Genomic DNA, 21,867 nt, shown 5'->3' with positions numbered 1-21,867 from the left:
GAGTGATTTATATTCACTTAAGAGGTTTACCTGTTTGTATACTCTAGAATTCACAACCAATAATTTAGAGCAATGAGATTAGTTTTAAGGCTATGTAAAACTCAATAAGGACAGACTTACAAGACTGCCAATTCCTTTGTCTTGCTTCATCATAAAATTGACGCAATACAAGAAAGTCAATAACATCTGGCATATCATGGTATCTAAACAAAAATAAAGCATTAAATTCCCTACATAGCAAGTTACAGTATATAGCAACACTGTCCAATAGAAAAAAAAAAAAGGAAACCATATAGGTAGATTTTTATTTTCAACTAACCAATTTTAAAAAGAAACAAATGAATGTTAATATTATTTTAACCCCATATTCCCTAAGTACCATTACAATATATAAATATAAAATGAGAAATTTTACATGTTCTTTATGCCAAGCCTTCAAAAACGTAGTGCATTGAAAACAGAATCTATTTGAATCAGCCGCATTTTAAGTGTTTCACAATCACATATGGCCAATAGTTACCATAACTCGCAGCACAAGTCTAACAAATGATTTACTCTAATAATCTCTCAAAAGCAAGGGTTGAAAACAATTTCACACAGGTCAAAATTCTCCACAAAGGTGGCATGGAGCACAACATGCTGTGCCACACCTGAGTTGCTTCCTATAGGTTCCCTTGCACCAGAAGCTCCACTCACATCTGCGGCTCTCCACAGGGCTCTACAGGTACCTATCAGCAAGATGTAACCTCTAGAACAGTAATACATACCTAATAGAGAAAGCTTTGTCCATAAGTTTTCCACTTGCTGGATCTATAAAAGCTAGTTTGAGGCAACACAGTGTAGGTGGTCCAACCTCATATCGTATTCCAACTATTTTGACCAATTCTTGATCCTTTCAGACATTTTTAAAAAATGGTTAAAACAAAGCAATTTTTCAATAATTAAATCTTCAACATATTGCTATATTAAGCAAACTCACAATTTAAGCTTTCAGACCAGCAACAAGTTCAATTTACCATTAAGTAAAATCATGCTTTTTATCTCTACTTTTTGTGAAAATACATATTTTAAATATTCTAATAAAAGGAATATACTCACTTTAAAAAGTCAGTTTACTTTTTTTAGAAAATACACCACAAAAGTCTAAGAATGAAGACACAAGTCACAGATCACCTCAGTATCTATAAAGACAACCACTGGTAACAATCTGACATAATGTCCTCCGGCATTCTTCTCTTTATATAATACTTTTTTTTTTTTTTTAAAGACAGGCAGAGTGGATAGTGAGACAGAGACAGAGAGACAGAGAGACAGAGAGAGAGAGAGAGAGAGAGAGAGAGAAAGGTCTTCCTTTGCTGTTGGTTCACCCTCCAATGGCCGCCGCGGCCGGCACGCTGCGGCCGGCGCACCGCGCTGATCCGATGGCAGGAGCCAGGTGCTTCTCCTGGTCTCCCATGGGGTGCAGGGCCCAAGCACTTGGGCCATCCTCCACTGCACTCCCGGGCCACAGCAGAGAGCTGGCCTTGAAGAGGGGCAACCGGGACAGAATCCGGCACCCCGACCGGGACTAGAACCTGGTGTGCCGGCGCCGCAAGACAGAGGATTAGCCTAGTGAGGCTGTGGCGCCGGCCATATAATACATTTTCAGTTATATATAAATTTGTTTTATGCAATCAAAATGGGTAAGAATTTTTATATTCAAAATCTCATTACTAATTTTCTGCCTAGTTCATTCCATAACAAATACTTACTGAATAATACACCACATTCTATAACCTAGCAGGGATAAGGATAGTGAACGAAACAAAATCCCTTCTTGGAAGGAGTATCCATTAAATGATTTTGCCCTAATCAACCTTCCTCCCAGTCTGTTTTCAGAGTACTAGGAATGCAATAGACTATTCATACGTGTATTCATTAAACAAGCACTTTATTCTTACCAAAAAGTACCAAATGCTCAAGTAAGTACACTTGAGTCTCATTATTCATGGAAGTAACACTCCATAAAGTTGCCTAGACTACTAAATTAGACTAAGTAAAACAGACTGATCACGGCCGCAACATTATCATAAATCAAAGAATACATAACCTGGTTTATATGCATTTTGTTTAAAAGCACCTCATTTAATGTATGCTGCAGATTCACTGATAATGACTCACATCCAACAGCACCGTAAATGAGACCCAAACTAAGCCTGCCTAACACACGTGTCTTCCCCTTCAGTACATCACAGGCTCCTTGAGCTTAGGAACACCAGACACCACACGTCTGCACTACGCTTGAGAGGCATCTTAAAAAGCAAATTCACCCCTAAAAAGGCAGGAAAATGGAAAACACAGTACTAAAGAGATCACAAGAAGGACAACTGTTCGCAGAACGACAGCTGAAACAAGAAGGCAGAGTCACCTTACTCAGCCTCGTTTAGAAATGCTCATCAGGCAACACAAGTCAGCTGCCATTCTGCACAAGCCCAGAACAAAGTTGCTGAATATTTGGGCATACCAAGGAACTCACACCACGTACGCAATCCACAAACAGAATGTGAGGACTGACTACTTAGGAACCCAGTAACAAATGAAACACACAAATAAAACACAAATGTATGTAACGTATATGTAAAGCCAACCCTACAGAAGCACAGCCATTAAGCTGAATACAGCTATACTGTATAAAATAATTTGCAATTTTTCATTTAAGTTACTGAAAGTATCAAAAATGTATTAAAGTATAAATAATAAAATAAAATTCACTGATAATGCTATCCCACAGATGAATCAACTCCAGCATTTTGATACTTTTCTTTTTCTTGACTACAAATATCATTTAAAATTCTGCTATAAAATCAACACTCAAAAAATCAATAGTCTTTGTATCTTTGTATACATAAACAATGCCATGGCTAAGAAAGAATTTTTTGGGCGGCGCCGCGGCCGCCTGCGGCACCAGCACACCAGGTTCTAGTCCCAGTCAGGGCACCAGATTCTGTCCTGGTTGCCCCTCTTCCAGTCCAGCTCTCTGCTGTGGCCCGGGAAGGCAGTGGAGGATGGCCCAAGTGCTTGGGCCCTGTACCCACATGGGAGACCAGGAGAAGCACCTGGCCTGGCTCCTGGCTTCGGATCAGCGCGATGCACCGGCTGCGACAGCCATTGGAAAGTGAACCAACAGCAAGGAAGACCTTTCTGTCTGTCTCTCTCACTGTCCACTCTGGCTGTCAAATAAATAAATAAATAAATAAATTTTTTAAAAAAGAAAGAATTTTTAGTATCAGTCCCATTCACAGTAGCTGCAAAAAATTTTTAATATCCTGGGGTAAATTTAACCAAGGATGTGAAAGATCTCTACAATAAAAATTATAAAACATTAAGGAAAGATATAGGAGATGATACAAAAAATGGGAAAACCTTACAGGTTCATGGATTGTAAGAATGAATATTATCAATATGTTCAAGGCAATTTATAGATTCAATGCAATCTCAATCAAAACACCAAAGACATTCCTCTCAGATCTGAAAAAATTGACCCTAAAATTTATACAGAATCACAAGAGACCTTGATTATCTAAAGCAATCCTAAATGATAAAAATAAAGCTGGAGGCATCATAATACCAGGTTGCAAGATGTATTACAGGACACTTATAATCAAAATAGCCTGATAATGGCACAACCACTGACATGTCGACCAATGGAACAGACCCTAGAAATTTATCCACCAACTAATCTTTTACAAAAGAGCTAAAATCACTCCTTAAGAGAAAGGATACTCTCTTCAGTAAACAGTGTTGGGAACATTGGATATATGCATGTAGAAGTACGAAACAAGACCCCCTACCTTACACCCTATAAAAAAATCAACTCACAATGGATCAGGAATCTACATCTAAGACCTGCAACCATCAAATTACTAGAGGAAAATATCAAGGAAACTCTTTAAGACTTTGACATATGCAAAGACTTTCCAGGTAAGACCCCAGATGCACAGGCAATAAAGATAAAAATAGACAAGAGGGATTACATCAAGCTAAGAAGCTTCTGCACGACAAAGGACATACTCAACAAGCAATAGACAGAATGGGAAAAAAATATTCGCAAATTATATAGCTGATAAAGGATTAATATCCAGGATATAAACAACTCAAGAAACTCAACAACAAAATAAGCATTCCTGTTAAGAAATGGGGCAACAATACAAACAGGTATTTTTCAAAGGATGAAATACAAATAGCCAACAGAAACCTGACGACGCTCAGGATCGCTAGCTATCAGGGAAATGCAAATAAAAACCACAATGAGATTTCACCTCCCCCCAGCTAGAATGGTTATCATTCACAGGCCAGTGTTGTGGTGTAACAGGTTAAGCCACTGCCTGCAATGCTGGTACCCCATGTGGGCGCCAGTTAGAGTTCCGGCTGCTCCACTTCCCATCCAGCTCCCTGGTAATGTATCTGGGAACACAGCAGATGACATCCCAAGGGCTTGGGCCCCTGTATTCAGGTGGGAGACCCAGAAGCAGCTCAGGGTTCCTGGCTCTGGATTGGCCCACCCCTGGCCATTGCAGCCATTTGGGAAGTGAACCAGCAGATGGAAGATCTCTCCCTATCTCTCTGTAACTGACTTCCAAAAGAAATAAACAAGGGGCCAGTGCTGTGGTGCAGGTTAACGCCTTGGCCTGAAGCGCCAGCATCCCATATGGGCACCTGGTCTAGTCCCAGCTGATTCTCTTCTGATCCAGCTCTCCACTGTGGCCTGGGATAGCAGCAGCAGATTGCCCAAGTCTTTGGGCCCCTGCACCTGCGTGGGAGACCTGGAAGAAGCTCCTGGCTCCTGGCTTCAGATCAGCGCAGCTCCAGCCGTTGCAGCCATCTGGGGAGTGAACCATCACATGGAAGACCTCTCTCTCTCTCTCTCTCTCTCTCTGTAACTCTAACTTTCAAATAAATAAATACATAAAAAAAGAAACACATTTTTAAAAGAAGAGAGAGAGAGAGAAAGAGATCTCTAAAAAAAGAAACAAAGCATGTCATATCATTATAAAAATTAAAAAAAAAAAAGTAGGAGGGTGGGAGGGACGGTAGGTTGGGGAGTATCACTATATTCTTAAAAGTGTATATACAAAACACATGAAGTTTGTTCTCTTTATAAATTTTTTTTAAGATTTTATTTTGTTTATTTGAAGCCAGAGTTACAGAGGGAAGAGAGGGAGAGATCCTCTGCATGCTGGTTCACTCCCCAAATGACTTTAACAGCCTGGGTTGGACCAGGCCAAAACCAGGAGTCAGGCGCTTCTACCAGGTCTCCCATGTAGTGTAAGGACCTAAGGACTTGGGTGATTTTCCACTGCTTTCCCAGATGCATAAGCAGGAGCTAGATTGGAAGCCAAGCAGACGGGACTCAAACCAGTGCCCATATGGGATGCTGGCACTGCAGGCAAAGGCTTAACCAATTACATCACAACACCAGCTCTCCCTTATATAAATTTTTTTTAATTTAAAAATTGTTATAACAAATAGCAATTTGCATCCCACTTTCTTTCCTAGTAATGCATTGTGAAACTGTATCTACCACTCATTCAACAATTATTATACATATATATATACACACATATATACATATATATACAAAGTGTGGACCTCTTCATGCAGCTTATCAGCAATTTGAATAATTGCTGGCAAAACAAAATCTTCGCTATTCACTAATATGTGGTATTTTCTTTCTTAAACTAAAAAGTAAAAAACTGAGTAAATATTGGAAAGGTAAAGTTATTTCCTTATTTTATGATGCTTGAGGTCAAACCTTCATTCTAATTTTTTATAATTTTAATGTTTTGTTTTGTTTATTTTTTAAAGAGGCTGAGAGACATAAGAAGCTCCTATCCAACTTTTCATTACCGACAGGCACACACAGCTCCAGACCAAGCCCAGGAGACAAAACCAGGAGCCTGACCCAGCTCTCATACATGGTGGCAGGAGCACCACCACAGGATCTGCATAGCAGAGCGCTGGAGCAGGAGCCAGACGTGGGACCGCACACAGGCGCTCCTGTTTGGAACACAAGCCTCTCCACGGCTCAGCCACACTCCCTATTTTCTTTCCTGAAAGGTTTCATCTCTTCTTCTGAAATCTGTCTTGCTGTAACTATCTCTGAGACCGACAGAGGCAGGTGTTTGCCACAGTGGTTAAGAAGCCACTTGGGGGCCGGCGCCGCGGCTCACTAGGCTAATCCTCTGCCTAGCGGCGCCGGCACTCCGGGTTCTAGTGCCGGTCAGGGCGCCGGATTCTGTCCCGGTTGCCCCTCTTCCAGGCCAGCTCTCTGCTGTGGCCAGGGAGTGCAGTGGAGGATGGCCCAAGTGCTTGGGCCCTGCACCCCATGGGAGACCAGGAGAAACACCTGGCTCCTGGCTCCTGCCATCAGATCAGCGCGGTGCGCCGGCCGCAGCGCGCCGGCCGCGGCGGCCATTGGAGGGTGAACCAACGGCAAAGGAAGACCTTTCTCTCTGTCTCTCTCTCTCACTGTCCACTCTGCCTGTCAAAAAATAAAAAATAAAAATAAAAAAAATAAAAAAAAAAAAAGCCACTTGGGGAGCTTGCATGCACCCCTAACCAGAACGCTGCATCTGACTCCTGGCTCCACTCCCAATGCCATCTTCCTGCTAACGTGCAGCCCGAGAGGCAGTGGTGACGGCTCCACTACTCGGGTCCCCACCACTCAGATAGAAAACCTAGACTGCGCTGGCAATACGCTATCTGTTACAGGCATCTGAGGATCAAACCAATGGATGGGAGATCCCTCCAACTTTCTGTGTGTGTGTGTGTACGCACGCACAAGTGAGGGGGAGGGAGCGAAGGAAGGAAATATGAGACAGACTAGCTTTAAAATAAACTTACAATAAATAAACTTTTTAGAAAGATTAACAAATAAATTTATGAAGGTACTTCTAAAAATTCACAGAAAATGAAATTTTAAGATCTGGAATTATTCTGGTGCCAAGAAAAAAAATTTTAATCCACGGAGCTTTTTCATAGTACATCAATCATTTTCTACCTAAGGAAAAAAAAGCTTTTTGTACCAACAGACTTTTGTCCACCAAAATAAACCCACATCTTTAATTATGGTTTTCCATGAACTTTCTGACTTAGCCTCATATATAGTGCCACGCACTGGCTTCCTCAGAGAGACTCCATATTGCCACACTTAACCTTTTACACATCAATCAGCAACGTAAAAATTGCATACCCATCGACAGATACACCATCCCACTGGATCTTTTTGTTTGTTTGGTGGTTTGTTTGTTTGTTTGTTTGTTTTGACAAGCAGAGTGGACAGTGAGAGAGACAGACAGAAAGGTCTTCCTTTGCCGTTGGTTCACCCTCCAATGGCTGCCGCGGCTGGCGCACTGCGCTGATCCGAAGGCAGGAGCCAGGTGCTTCTCCTGGTCTCCCATGGGGTGCAGGGCCCAAGCACTTGGGCCATCCTCCACTGCAGTCCCGGGCCAGAGCAGAGACCTGGCCTGGAAGAGGGGCAACCAGGACTAGAACCCAGTGTGCCGGCACCACTAGGTGGAGGATTAGCCTATTGAGCCGCGGCGCCAGCCCCCACTGGATTTTAAGGCTTGGCAGCTTATAGCAGGACTGTTTTATTTAAAAGTAGGAAAGAGAGAAACTAAGCATGATCCCAGAGGCAGGAAGGAGTTCTAGGGACTAAGACAGCATCCCAGAGAACATAGCCTATCAGGTAAAAGCCTCTGCCTGCAATGCAGGGATCCATATGGGCACTGTTTCGTGTCCCAGCTGCTCTGCTTCCAATCCAGCTCCCTGCTTATGGACTGCGAAAAGCAGAAGATGGCCCAACCCTATATCCACATGGGAGATAGAGATGTAGTGCCTGGCTTTAGCTTGACACAGCCCTGGCCACTGCAGCCATTAGGGAGTGAACCAGTGGGTGAAAGGTAGCTCTGTCTCTCCCTCTCTGTAGCTCTGATATTCAAATAAATAAATAAATCTTAAAATCTGCATCCCAGAGGGGAGTTATCAGGGTTCAGTGGAAGCACTATCTCTCTGCCTCTCAGCCTCTCAAATTAAATAAGTAAAAACCAAAGAAGTGTGTTTCTAAGATGTTTTGAAATGGATTTATAACTAAGTTATTGAGATACGAGAGTAATTCTTTTAAATTCATGGAAGATGGAATTTAAAAATAAGTTTATTTTGCTGTGAAGAAAACCTGAAATCCAGACATAGATTGTTCAAGATGAGCATTTTGCAAATCTGTTGATGTTTAATAGTTTACCATCATCATACTCTTGATATGCTACTGATTCAATGATTCTACACCATTATCCTACCCGAAGATCCATTTTTCTCCATGGCTCCTTGTTAGGGTTTAGTTCATAAATGTTGTTTCTTCTGACTGCTTCAATATAAGCTTCATGACCCTGTCGAAAATATATTACCTAGAAAAGGGAAGTATAGGTTCCAAAATTAATAGAAACCTAAACAGCAATACAAATTTTGTTTCTTGTTCCACACTGATATTTTTAACATTCATTATTCTCACCTCATCACCCATCTGAGGAACAAAAGGAGACTTTCGAAGTGCTGTGTCAGTTATCCACACTGGAGGATGAAATTCATATAAATGCTCCATATTTGCTAGCTCTGCTGGAGTCATTCTACGCAAATTCTGCCAAAGCAAAGAGACAAAATGTTTAGTATAGAGAGCGCTTGGGGCTGGCACTGCGGCCCAGCAGGTTAAGCTGTCTCTGGCAACGCCAGCATGCCAGCATCTAGATAGGAGCACCAGCTCTAGTGCAAGCTGTTCCACCTCTAATCCAGCTCCTCGTAACACACCTGGAAAAGCAGCAGAAGGGCCCCAGTACTCGGGCCCTGCCACCCACCTGGGAGGCCTAGACAGAGTTGCAGGTTCCGGCTTGCCTGGCCCCACCCAGGCCACTACAACCATTCGAAGAGTGAACCAGCGTATGGAAGAGCACTTTGTGTATCTCTCCATCTTTCTTTATAACTCTGCCTTTCAAGTAAGTAAATAAATCTCAAAAAAAAAAAAAAGAAAAGAAAAGAAAAGAAAAAAAGAAAGAAAGAAAAGAAAAGGAAAGAAAAACAGCCAGTGTTTAACTGAAAAAAAAATAAATCTTTACAATTCGGAATGCCTATTTTTTTTTTAACATTTATTTATTTAAATTTGCAAGGCAGCACATCAAAGACACAGCTTTCATCTGCTGGTTCACTGCCAAAATGGCTCCAACAGTCAGGGCTCAGCCAGGCCAAAACCAGAAGCAGGAACTCCATCAGGGTCACTCCCACTCCCACAAGTGGTAATGGCCCAAATACTTGGGCCATCTTCCACTTCCTTCCCAGACACATGAGCAGTGAGCTGGACTGGAAGCAGAGTAGCTGGGACTAGCAACGGCGCTCCAACACAGGATGCTTGCGTGAGCTGCAGCTTAGCCCACTGAGCCAATATGCCAGCACCAGAATGACTATTTTTCCACATGTACGTTCTAAGGTTTATGTTTCCAATAATTAGTTTTTAACCAACAAAGACATTTGGTTCCATAACATACACTCGAATATATTACTTTTTTTTTTTGAAAGAATTATTTGAGAATTAGAAAAATCTTTCATTCACTGGTTCATTCCCTAAATGGACCCAGTGGGATTTCCAAAGGCCATATGGGATGCTGGCACTTCAGGGTGGTGATTTAACCTGCTGAGCCACAGTGCTGGCCCCAAGGATATTACTTTTTTTTTATTTGACAGTTAGTGAGAGAGACAGAGAGAAAGGTCTCCCTTCCGCTGGTTCACCCCCCAAATGGCTGCCACAGCCAGAGCTACAACGATCCGAAGCCAGGAGCCAGGTGCTTCCTCCTGGTCTCCCATGCGGGTGCAGAGCCCAAGGACTTGGGCCATCCTCCACTGCCTTCCTGGGCCACAGCAGAGAGCTGGACTAGAAGAGGAGCAACCGGGACTAGAACCGGAGCCCGTATGGGATTCTGGTGCCACAGACGGAGGATTAGCCAAGTGAGCCACAGCGCCGGCCCCAGGATATTACTTCTAAAAGCACTGCAGACCTACCTGGAACTTTTCTAGCATCATCTCCAAATTTTCTGGTAGGTTCTTCATGCCACTTTTCACACCATGGTAGGGGGCTAATTACCAACCTAACTCCTCTCCCACATATAGCCTATTGTGGTAAAAACTCTATTCTGCAACAAGTGCCTCTTGATCTGAGGTTCTGAAACTAGTGATTCTAAAACGTGACCACCAACTTCTTGATCGTCCTCCAGTCCCCTTCAAGAGGTGGACATTATGCCCCGTCCTCCTGGTATGAGCAGGACTCAGTGACTCAGAAGCACCCTGTGCCACTTTAACAGTGAGCCATGAAAATCAACAGAGCACTTCTTTGCTCATTCTGGACCTCTCACTCTGAGGACACTCAAGCGGCCAGTCTCAAGGAGATACACACATGAAAACAAACTGAGGTCACAGACAACTGGCATGTGAATAAGCAAGGGAAGACCATCACTCAGGCCTACTCATGCCCTCAGCTGACCACACCAGGGCCAGACAATCTACCAGATCAAAGAATAGTAAATGTTTATTCTTGTAAACCGAAGATTCTGGGTAATTTGTTACACAATGGACAACAAATACAAAAATTTAACACCATTAAAAAAGTGACTACCCACACAAGATAATCCCATACAACATACATATGAGGGTACTTCAGAAAGTTCATGGAAAAATCAAATTAAAAGTTTGGGGGTTGGCATTGTGGTATAGAGGGTTAAGGTGCTGTCTGCCACACCTGGGTGGTGCTCCTTTTAGTCCTGGGTGCTCCTCTTTCAGTCCAGTTCCCTGTTAATGTGCCTGGTAAAGCAGCAGAAGGTGGCCCAAGGACTTGGGCCCCTGCTATCCACAAGAGAGAACCAGATGGAGTTCCTGACTCCTGGCTTCAGCCTGGCCCAGCCTTGACCACTGCAGCCATCTGGGGAGTGAACCAGTGGATAGTGGATATCTATCTCTCTGTAACTTTCAAATAAATAGATATTTTTAAAAAGAAAAGGGTAAGTTTGGCAAAAAGAAAAAATTTTGAATCTATGCATATTGTTTAAATCCACACGGGCTATGAACTTTCTGAATAGCCTTATATGAATGACTTCAAAATTATTTGCACTAACTTCCATTTTCTGCAAACATTTTGAAGTACCCTTGTGTAACAGAAGAAAAAAGCAAAATCAAGAGAAGAGTATGACGATGACATCTAAAACAATAACTAAAAATGGCATTAACAGACAAAATAAGAAAGTATCTCAAATTGTCTTGAAGTCTATGTGTGGTGTTGAAATTAAAAGGAGACAAACAAGCGCTAAAGTGCAATTCTGGGTAAAACAGAGCTTTCCCTTTAAATTTTTTTTATGAAAAGGTTTACCAGTCAAATCCAAAACAGTACTGATGTAAAAGTGTCAGTAATAAAGTAGCCTTTTGGGGCCAGCATTGTGGTGCAGCAAGTAAGACCTGCAATACTGGTCTCCCACATGGAGCAACGGTTCATATCCCAGCAGCTCCACTTCCAATCCAGCTCTCTCCTAATGGCCTGGGGAAAGCAGTAGAAGATGGCTCAAGTGTTTGGGCCCCTGCCATCCAAGCTGAAGCTCCTGGGTGCTAGTTTTGGCCTAGCCTAGCTCTGGCTGCTGTGGTCATTTGGGGAGTGAACCAACAGATGAAGGACATCTCTCCCTCTCTCGCTGCCAACTCTTTCAAAATAGATCTAAAAGTAAAAAAGAACACTTCTATAAAAAGCATATATACATGTTACTTTGTATCTTACTCAATGCTACTTTATTTAATTTTTATTAATATAAAGAGAACAGATTTCATGTATTTCATAGGTACAATTCTAAGATAACAATACTAACTTCCCTTCTTCCTCAACCCTCTCCTTCCTTCTACTTCTTTCATTTTTGCAAAAAACACCAGCCCTACTAGTCAATAAGCACAAAGTAGAAAGGCGACATTTCCACACACCGCTTCCACAGGAGTATAAATAACAGCTAAAAACAACTACCAAATCACAAGATGTGTAACTTTTCTTACCTCTTTTTTAGGTTTACTATCTTTCTTTCTCTTCCGTCGTCTTTTTGGAGGTGATAAATTCTCAGTAGACATTTCATCTTCTGAACTACTACAGAACCTGGTAATTCGTCGACGACAGGACATTCGTAAAGGAGGCTGTAAATTGATGCCTGCATCGGCTGTCCAATCGGAATATCTGGATGAAGAGTCACTGGAGAAGGGGAATGTCGTAAGGAATATGGAATCGGAATCTAAGCACTGACAGCAAGCTAATGAAACACCTTACGGGGAGAGAAGAGGAGGGACAGAGCAGGAAGGAGGATCCTAGGCAGATGTACATGGAACACCCTCCCCACACTAACAGTGAAGAATGAAACGACAGAGGATCACAACAAAGATGGCAAAAAAGAGAAATCTCCGGCCGGCGCCGCGGCTCACTAGGCTAATCCTCCGCCTAGCGGCGCCGGCACACCGGGTTCTAGTCCCGGTCGGGGCGCCGGATTCTGTCCCGGTTGCCCCTCTTCCAGGCCAGCTCTCTGCTGTGGCCCGGGAGTGCAGTGGAGGATGGCCCAGGTGCTTGGGCCCTGCACCCCATGGGAGACCAGGAAAAGCACCTGGCTCCTGGCTCCTGCCATCGGATCAGCGCGGTGCGCCGGCAGCAGCGCGCCGGCCGCGGCGGCCATTGGAGGGTGAACCAACGGCAAAAGGAAGACCTTTCTCTCTGTCTCTCTCTCTCTCTCACTGTCCACTCTGCCTGTCAAAAAAAAAAAAAAAAAAAAAGAGAAATCTCCACTGATGTTGGAAACCAGAAAGAAATGTAAGTTTCAGAATTTTTCACAAGTAAACTACAGGTGAGGTCTAACGGAAAAAAACATCTGCAGCCAACCAATAACTCCTCCTTCAAATTATGAGGCCCAAAGGCATAAGAAGAGATCTCACAAAACACCAAGAGCTGACCCCCTCCACCACATTACTGGAGGCTGAGGTATAGACGAGGCATTTTAATTGGAATCAGAAGCCATCAATAAATACACTGGGAAGTCCAAGGGAAGCATGACTTCAAAAACAAAGTTGTATTGTGATATTTTTTTCAAGGCAGGGAATTCCCTAATGACAGAAATTCAAGAAAAGAGCTAATCATTGACACACCTGGAGCATATACAACACCAAAGAAGAAAGCAATGAAAACAAAACAAGCCCCTGAGCTATTATTAACATCATCAAACAGAGATACAGACGTTAAAGGTCTCTCTATTGGGCCTATTCCTGCCCAAGTTTCAACCATACACTTCTCAATCTACTTAAATCAGACACACAAAAACCCATGTTTTTAAACTCATTTCTAAAACGTAAAAAAGAACTGCATATAAATATTACAGTAGGTTGGACTGGTGCTGTGGCATAGCAGGTAAAAGCCGCCACCTGAAGTGCGGCATCCCACATGGGTGTCAGTTCAAGTCCCGGCTCCTTCATTTTTTTGTTGTTTTTTTAAAGACTTATTTATTTATCACTCTACCCGCTACGCCACGGCGCCAGCCCTGGCTGCTCACTTTCAATCCAGCTCTCTGCTGTGGCCTGGGAAAGCAGTGGAAAATGGCTCAAGTCCCTGGGCCCCTCCACTTACGTGGGAGACCCAGAGAGAGTTCCTGGCTCCTGGCTACATATTGCTGTAGCTCCAGCCACTGCGGCCATCTGGGGAGTGAACCATATCTCTCTCTCTCTCTCTCTCTCTGTGATTCTGTTTTTCAAATAAATAAATATTTTCAACAATCACAATGGGCTAAGTATCCGCCTGAAGCACTGGTATCCCATATGGGTGCCGGTTAGAGTCCTAGCTTTTCCACTTCCAATCCAGCTCCCCGTTGATGGCCTGGAAAAGCAGCGTAAGACGGCTCAAGTGCTTGGGCCCCTGCACACATGTGGAAGACCCAAAGGAAGCTCCTGGCTCCAGGCTTTGAATCAGTGCAGCTCCAACCACTGCAGCCATTTGACAAGTAAATCAGCAAGTGGAAGACCTCTCTGTCTCTCCCTCTGTAACTGCTTCTGAAGTAAATAAATAAATCTTTTTTTAAAAATTACAGAAGCTTTTGCTCTTTACAAATAAAGTCAAGAGGCCAGAGTGCTATTTAGGACATCTGCCATTCTATGAGTCTGCTGTGTATCCCGCTTCCCATGATGGATCGTTCTCTCCCTTTTTGATCCTATCAGTTAGTATTAGCAGACACTAGTCTTGTTTGTGTGATCCTTTGACTCTTAGACCTATCAGTGTGATCAATTGTGAACTGAAATTGATCACTTGAACTAGTGAGATGGCATTGGTACATGCCACCTTGATGGGATTGTATCGGTCCTTAAGGCATTCAGATCTGGCTGAAGACCCCTTGAGAGTATTTTAGGCATGGAAAGCTAAGACACTCTGGCAAAAAAAAAAAAAAAAAAAAAAAAAAAGCCTAAATGAAAGATCTCTGTGAGTGAGATCCCAGTGGAAAGAACAGGCCATCAAAGGAGGTACCTTTCTCTGAAGGGAGGAAAGAACTTCCACTTTGACTATGACCCTGTCAGAATAAGATCGAAGTCAGCGAACTCAAAAGGCTTCCATGGCCTTGGCAACTCATGACTAGAGCCTAGGGAGATTACTAACGCCATAAACAAGAGTGTCAAATTGTTAAGTCAACAACATGAGTCACTGTGTACTTATTCTCATGTGGGATCTGTCCTTAATGTGTTGTCCAATGTGAAGTAATGCTATAACTAGCACTGAAACAGTATTTTACACTTTGTGTTTCTGTGTGGGTGCAAACTGATGAAATCTTTACTTTATATCGATCTTCTGTATATGAAGATAATTGAAAATGAATCTTGATGTGAATAGAATGGGAGAGGGAGCGGGAGATGGGAGGGGTGCAAGTGGGAGGGAAAATATGGGGGGAAAGCCAATAAACTATACTTTGGAAATTTATATTTACTAAATAAATATGTGGAAGTCAAGAAAAGGCAAATTAAAAGATAATGATTATCAAATCAGAAAGCAAAGGGTGGTTGCCAAGAGCTTGGGGGGGTTATTGTGAAACTGGTAAAGGATTTCACTTTTGCAAGAGGAACATTGTTCTAGAAACTGCGCAACAAAGTGAATGTAACTCTGCTAAACTACACACTCTAAAATGGTTAAGATAATGTTTCTGCATTATGTGTATCACCATAATATAAAACTAAACTTAAAAAGCTAAGACAGGGGCTGACATTCTGCTGTAGTAGGTTGGACTGATGCTTGTGACACCACCATCATATCAGAGCACCACTTCAAGTCCCAGGTACTCTGCTTCTAAACCAGCATCCCACTAATGATCCTAGGAAGGCAGCAGCAGATGACTCAAGTATGGGGCTCCTGATCCCCACGTGGAAGATCCACATGGAGCTCCTGGCTTCAGCCTGGCCCAGTCCCAGCTGTGTGGCCATTCGGGGGAGGGAACCAATAGACAGAAGATCTTTCTCCCTCTTTCCTTCTCTCTTTGCCTTTCAACTAAACTTTTTAAAACCAAAATATGAAATTAGGTTATACAAAAATCATGCCAGGTCCTAATTATAATGAAGTAAAAGACAACAGGAGGGGCCAGCGGTAAAGCTGTCGCCTGCAGTGCCAACATCTCACATGGGTGCTGGTTCGAGTCCTGACTGTTCCACTTCTGATCCAGCTCTCTGCTAGTGCACCTGGGAAAGCAGTGCAGGATGGCCCAGTCCTTGGGCCTCTGCACCACGGTGGACGGCCTGCAGGAAGCTCCTGGCTTCGGATCAGTGCAGCTCCAGCCACTGCGGCCAACGGGGGTGTGAACCAGCAGATGGAAGACCTCTCTCTCTCTCTGCCTCTGCCTCTCTGTAACTCTACTTTTCAGATAAATGAATAAATCTTTAAAAAAAAAAAAAAGACAACAGGAAAGAAAACAAGAAGTACATGACTACATGACTATGGTTTGGAGCAAAGTAATTAACATGAAAGCAGATGACTAAGTGACATTTAGGACAGGAATTTTTCTATGCATAGTTACAAATAATACATGGATGGTGTTACAATACAAACTTTGTTATTACTCCTTTTAAATGCAGACCAACATGGCTGACTGAAACACTGACAGTCAACTAAGAATCCAAAAAATATTTCCTTAATAGCAGTTAATACAGTTTGCTTCTTTTAAATAAATTTGAATCTCAGTGCTAAGTGTGCTAAGGTTTAAATGTCAGTGCTAAGAGTCAAGTGGAAACTCTCACTTCTGGAATTCCATTTCAAGTACAGTTCCGTTATAACTAAAATGCTTAAAAGGTCAGAAAAATTAAAAACAGATACCTTGAACTTTCACTGAAACTGTCACTTTTTCTATCACTTTTCCATTCGTCTTCTTCTGAAGAACAAGAACCTTCACTCTGATCACAGGAAGTCTCCTAATTTGCAAGAGAGGGAAAAAAAGCTTGATCTCTGAAGTTAAATAACACATCAAAAAATCTTCACAGTCATCCCATCTAGGAAACACGTATGATTATCAGTTAACATATGATTAGATACACTTAAAAAGCAACCCTCTTCACTACATCCTTTTTCTTACCAAGGCATAAAGCAAAAGAGAATTTTTAACCCATCCACTATTCATCAAAACAACAAAACCAAATGAAGGGTGACAGAATGGGATTTTAATAAAGTCCTTGTAAGGGACAGTTGTTATGGCACAGTAGTTACGCTGCTGCTTGGGACACCTACATCAGCCACGAGCATCACACATCAAAGCGCCCAGTCATATCGCGGCTGCTCTTTGAACCCACTTCCTAAGCAACGTGCCCTAGGAAGCAGAGGACGGCTCAAACACTTGAGTTCCTGGCTCCTCACTTCGCCCAGCCTCACCTCACTGTTACAAGCATTTGCCTTTTTTTTTTTCCATATATTTATTCTATTTATTTGAATTACAGAGTTACAGAGAGAGAGAGAAAGAGGTCTCCCATCCACTGGTTCACTCCCCCAGATGACTGCAACACCCAGAGCTGAGCTGATCTGAAGCCAGGAGCCAGGAACTTCTTCGAGGTCTCCCTGTCACATTGCACCAAAGTGCCGGCCCTTGTTATAAGCATTTGAGGAGAGAAGCAGAGGAGAGATCTCTCTCACTCTGCCTTTCAAATAAACAATCTTTTTAAAAGAAAAATTAAGTCACTGGGGCCAATGCTGTGGGAAACCAAGTAAAGCTGCCACCTGCAGTGCCTGCATCCCATATAGGTGCCAATCAAGTTCTGGCTGCTCCACTTCCAATCCAGCTCTCTGCTATGGCTTGGGAAAGCAGATGGTGATGGCCCAAGTCCCTGGGCCTCTGCACCCGCGTGGGAGATCTGGAAGAAGCTCCTGGCTCCTGGATTCAGATCAGCCCAGCTCCAGCCATTGCAGACATCTGGGTAGTAAACCAGCAGATGGACAACCCCCACCTTGCCACCTCTGCCTGTTATTCTTTCAAATAAACAAATAAATCAATCCTGTAAAAAAAATTTAAGTCCCTGTAAATGTTGTTATATTTTGGATTTTAGCTGCTCTAAAAAGGGTGTGTAGGTACTCATTGTTTTACTTTTCTATCCCCTCTCTGCTTGGCTATCTCTGCCTCTCAAATATTTTTAAAAACTTAAGCCACACAAAACATTAAAAATTCTATTAAGGGGGCTGGCGCTGTAGCACAAAGTTAAAGCCCCAGCCTGCAGCTCTGGCAACCCATGTGGACTCTGGTTCAAGTCCCGGCTGCCCCACTTAAAATCCAGCTCTCTGCTATGGCCTTGGAAAGCAGTGGAAGATGGCTCAAGTCCTTGGGCCCCTACACCTGAGTGGGAGACCTGAAAGAAGCTCCTGGCTCCTGATCAGCTCAACTCTGGCCGTTGTGGTCATCCGGGGAGTGAACCAGCAGATAGAAGACCTTTCTCTCTAACTCTAACTCTTTCAAATAAATAAAATGAATCTTTTAATAAAATTCTATTAAGAAAAAGAAATTGGCCGGCGCCGCGGCTCACTAGGCTAATCCTCCGCCTTGTGGTGCCGGCACACCGGGTTCTAGTCCCAGTCGGGGCGCTGGATTCTATCCCGGTTGCCCCTCTTCCAGGCCAGCTCTCTGCTGTAGCCAGGGAGTGCAGTGGAGGATGGCCCAAGTACTTGGGCCATGCACCCCATGGGAGACCAGGATACCTGGCTCCTGCCATCGGATCAGCGCAGTGCGCCGGCCATTGGAGGGTGAACCAATGGCAAAGGAAGACCTTTCTCTCTGTCTCTCTCTCTGTCCACTCTGCCTGTCCAAAAAAAGAAAGAAAAGAAAAAAAGAAAAAGAAATTATAAATAACTAACCAGAGAACAGACTTTACTATGGGGAACAGCTGAAACACCATGTTATCAGATCAAAATTGGAATAAGCAAAAGCAGATATGGAGATACAGAAAGATTAAGACATGTCTTTGCATAAAGCATGAATGTTTCCTGGTCAGTCAGCTGTAAGGACTGAAAATCAATGAGGATCGGAACTGTGGCATAGCGGGTAAAGCGGCCATCTAAAGTGCCAGCATCCCATATGGGCACTGCCTCAAATTTCTGCTACTCCACTTCCTATCCAGCTCTCTGCTATGGACTGGGAAAGCAATAGAAGATGGCCCAAGTCCTTGGGCCCCTGCACCCTTCTGGGAGACCTGGAAGAAGCTCCTGGCTCCTGGCTTCTGATTCGCACAACTCCAGTTATTGCAGCTATCTGGAGAGTGAACCAGTGTAAGGAAGACCTCTCTCTCTGTAACTGTCTTTCAAATAAATAAATAAATCTTAAAAAAGAATAAATTAATTCAAGCAATGAAACACAGTAGCAACAAACATAGTGCCAAGATATTGGTTAAGTAACATTCTCTCGGTAAAACTTTTTGGAGAAATGGCTAATTTCAGTGGCAAGATAGAGAAACTACAAGCCGAGTCCACAATTTCTTCTGGCAGAATACAAGTGTTCAGTGACTAACAGGAAAAATGAAAGCAAAGGGGAAAACGGGCAGCTGGGAAGAGACACTCTCTAAACAGAAACCTGGACAACGTGAGCATCCAATCAACCACCAGACATGGGCATCTGGCCTAGTTGTCAGACACCAATTCAGAAGTCCACATCCCATTGCAGAGTCCCTGGGTTGAATTCCTGGTTCTGCACCCTGATTAAAGCCCCCTTCTGACAATATGCACTGAAACAACACTATTATCTACAGTCCCACTGTCAACATGTATAATGTGAAACTAACCAAAATTCCTGGTACAAAATCTTCACAGACAATAATACTGGAAAAAAAAAACTGAGGATCTGTACTAGATTGAAGGTAACTAACTGAATGCAACATATGATCTAAGATTTCCTTTTTGCTATGAAGACTACTGGACCAATGGTGAAACGTGAATAAGATCTATAGAGTTCTCAAAAATGTATTGACGTTTACTTCCTGATTTTGATAATGATGGTAATACCAGAGAATAAACCTTGTTTTTTTGGAAATACACAGGGGCAAATGTACAAGCAACTCAGAAAATGATCAGAAAAACAATTCATACACACAGAAGAATGACAGCATTCACAGTGAAGATTATAGAGGGATTTATTATTCTTGAAATCTTGTCTAAAATTATATAAAAATGGAAAGTGTAATTTCTCCAAATCCTCAAGTAAACAGGAGGGCAGAGGCTGTGCTTTGATGTCATGATGCTAACCTTTTATGCAAATTCCAGAAATTCCTGAAACTCTACACCTGCACCTCAGTTTCCTCAACTGCCTTAACTCTTACTTATTGAAAAAATGAAAACTGGATAATGTATAAGGCATTTCAAACAGTGTGCCTGGCATAATAGAATGCATTAATGGTTATTTTTTAAAGCAGTTGTTACATATCATTCTTATCCTGTGACTTTGTATACTCCTAATAATACTAAACGTTAACTTCAGTGCCTCCACATGAACAGTACTAATCCTCCTATACTACATTAGCCTCTCTACAATGGTCTCCTATGCAAGACTTTAGGAAAGCATCCCACAGTGTCCACAATGTTAGACAAACTCAAGGGCATTGAGTGGCAGTGGTCAGAACAGAGTTGCATAGCAAACTCAGTGTTTTCAAATTATATACTTTACTCACGAGGGTATTACTTCCTCCCAAATCCAGAATCTGTAACCCTTTATTCCAAGTTATAAATAAGTAAATAAGTTATCAAATTCCCTAAATCATACACTGTAAGCTATAGAACACTCAAAAGTTTATATTCTTTGAGTGGCCAGCATTGTGGCACAAGGATAAAGCTAAGGCCAGCAATCCTGGCATCTCAAACAGGAGCCAGTTCATGTCTTGGCTGCTCCACTTCCAAATGAGCTCCTTGATAATAGCCTGGGAAAAGCAGAAGATGGCTCAACTGCTTGGGCCCCTGCCACCCACATGAGACTGATGGAACTGCTATCTCCTGGCTTCCGCCTGGCCCAGTGCTGACCACTGTGACCATCTGGGGAGTGACAGCAGATGGAAAGATCTCTCTCTCCCTATTTCTCTGTAACTCTGGCTTCCAAAATAAATAAATCTTTAAAAAAAATATTTATTCAATTGAGAGGCAGAATTACCTAGAGAGAGAGGAAGACAGAGAGGTTTTCTATGCTTTGGTTCACTCCACAATTGCCAGAACTAAGCCAATCAGAAGTCAGGAGCAAGGAGGAATTTCTTCTAGGGCTACCCTGTGGGTACAGGGGCCCAGGGGCTTGGGCCATCTTCCACTGCTTTCCCAGGCCACCAATGGAGAGTTGGATCAGAAGTGCCACAGGGGCCGGCGTCATGGCACACTAGGTTAATCGTCCACCTGTGGCGCCAGCATCCCATATGGGCACCAGTTCTAGTCCCGGTTGCTCTTCTTCCAGTCCAGCTCTCTGCTGTGGCCCGGGAAAGCAGTAGAGGATGGTCCAGGCGCTTGGGCCCCTGCACCCCCATGGGAGACCAGGAAGAGGCACCTGGCTCCTGGCTTGGGATCGGCACAGCTCCGGCTGTTGCAGCCATTTAGGGAGGGAACCAACAGAAGGAACACCTTTCTCTCTCTCCTCTCTCTCTCTCTCTCTCTCTGTAACTTTACCTGTCAAATAAATAAAATTAAATTAAAAAAAAAAAAAAAGTGCCACAGACAGGAGTCGATCCGAAGCCTATAGGGGATGCCAATGCCGCTGGGGAGGCTTAACTACTATGCCACAGTGTCAGCCCCTAAAAATAAATTTCTTTCAAAAACCTGAATTATGGTAATGATGACACAACAGTCCCTATAACAAAACTAGTGGACTGTATACACATATAGGGTGTGACAATCAACAAAGCTCTTATCTTTTATTTTAAAAAATTTGCATCATGAAATTTCACTGTAATCTCTACAGAATACTATAATTTCATATAAACATGGGGTAAGTTCAAAGTACAGAATTTAAATACATTTAAAATTTTCATACATATTTTAGATTTACAACACTCACATGTCTTACAGAGCCTGAAGATTCATTTTCAGAAGACAAGTCACGCCGGCCAACATTTCTTCTGCCATAATTGGGGTATTTACGCCTACATGTCCTCTGTCTTGACTGGGACACCAACACCACTGAATCTGTCTGAAAGATAAACATGAGAATGAAAATCAACACCAAAGTAAGGCCAGCGTCAAAAAAATGGCTCTTCTATTAGTTCCCGAAAGGACTTCAGTCAAAATATGCAGGATTAAAAAAGAAATATCTGGGGCCAGCG

General features: G+C 42.9%; 1 protein-coding gene across 1 annotated transcript in view; it reads right to left on the bottom strand.

Annotated features, from left to right (window-relative positions):
• The window catches only part of BRWD1 (bromodomain and WD repeat domain containing 1), a 125,822-nt gene that overhangs the window by 41,736 nt on the left and 62,219 nt on the right, over positions 1-21,867 (bottom strand). Inside the window, exons 21-27 of the mRNA XM_051833556.2 lie at positions 21,603-21,734; positions 16,424-16,518; positions 12,106-12,295; positions 8,549-8,674; positions 8,337-8,444; positions 768-892; positions 121-203 (exon numbers count right to left, since the gene is read on the bottom strand). Of these exons, the coding sequence (XP_051689516.2) occupies positions 121-203; positions 768-892; positions 8,337-8,444; positions 8,549-8,674; positions 12,106-12,295; positions 16,424-16,518; positions 21,603-21,734 (859 nt within the window). The remainder of the gene's footprint in view (positions 1-120; positions 204-767; positions 893-8,336; positions 8,445-8,548; positions 8,675-12,105; positions 12,296-16,423; positions 16,519-21,602; positions 21,735-21,867) is intronic.

This window comes from Oryctolagus cuniculus, chromosome 4, assembly GCF_964237555.1.
Source record: "Oryctolagus cuniculus chromosome 4, mOryCun1.1, whole genome shotgun sequence".
Classification (NCBI taxonomy): domain Eukaryota; kingdom Metazoa; phylum Chordata; class Mammalia; order Lagomorpha; family Leporidae; genus Oryctolagus; species Oryctolagus cuniculus.
Note: the sequence above shows the minus strand (reverse complement) of the source record. Positions and strands in the feature narration are given on the sequence as shown.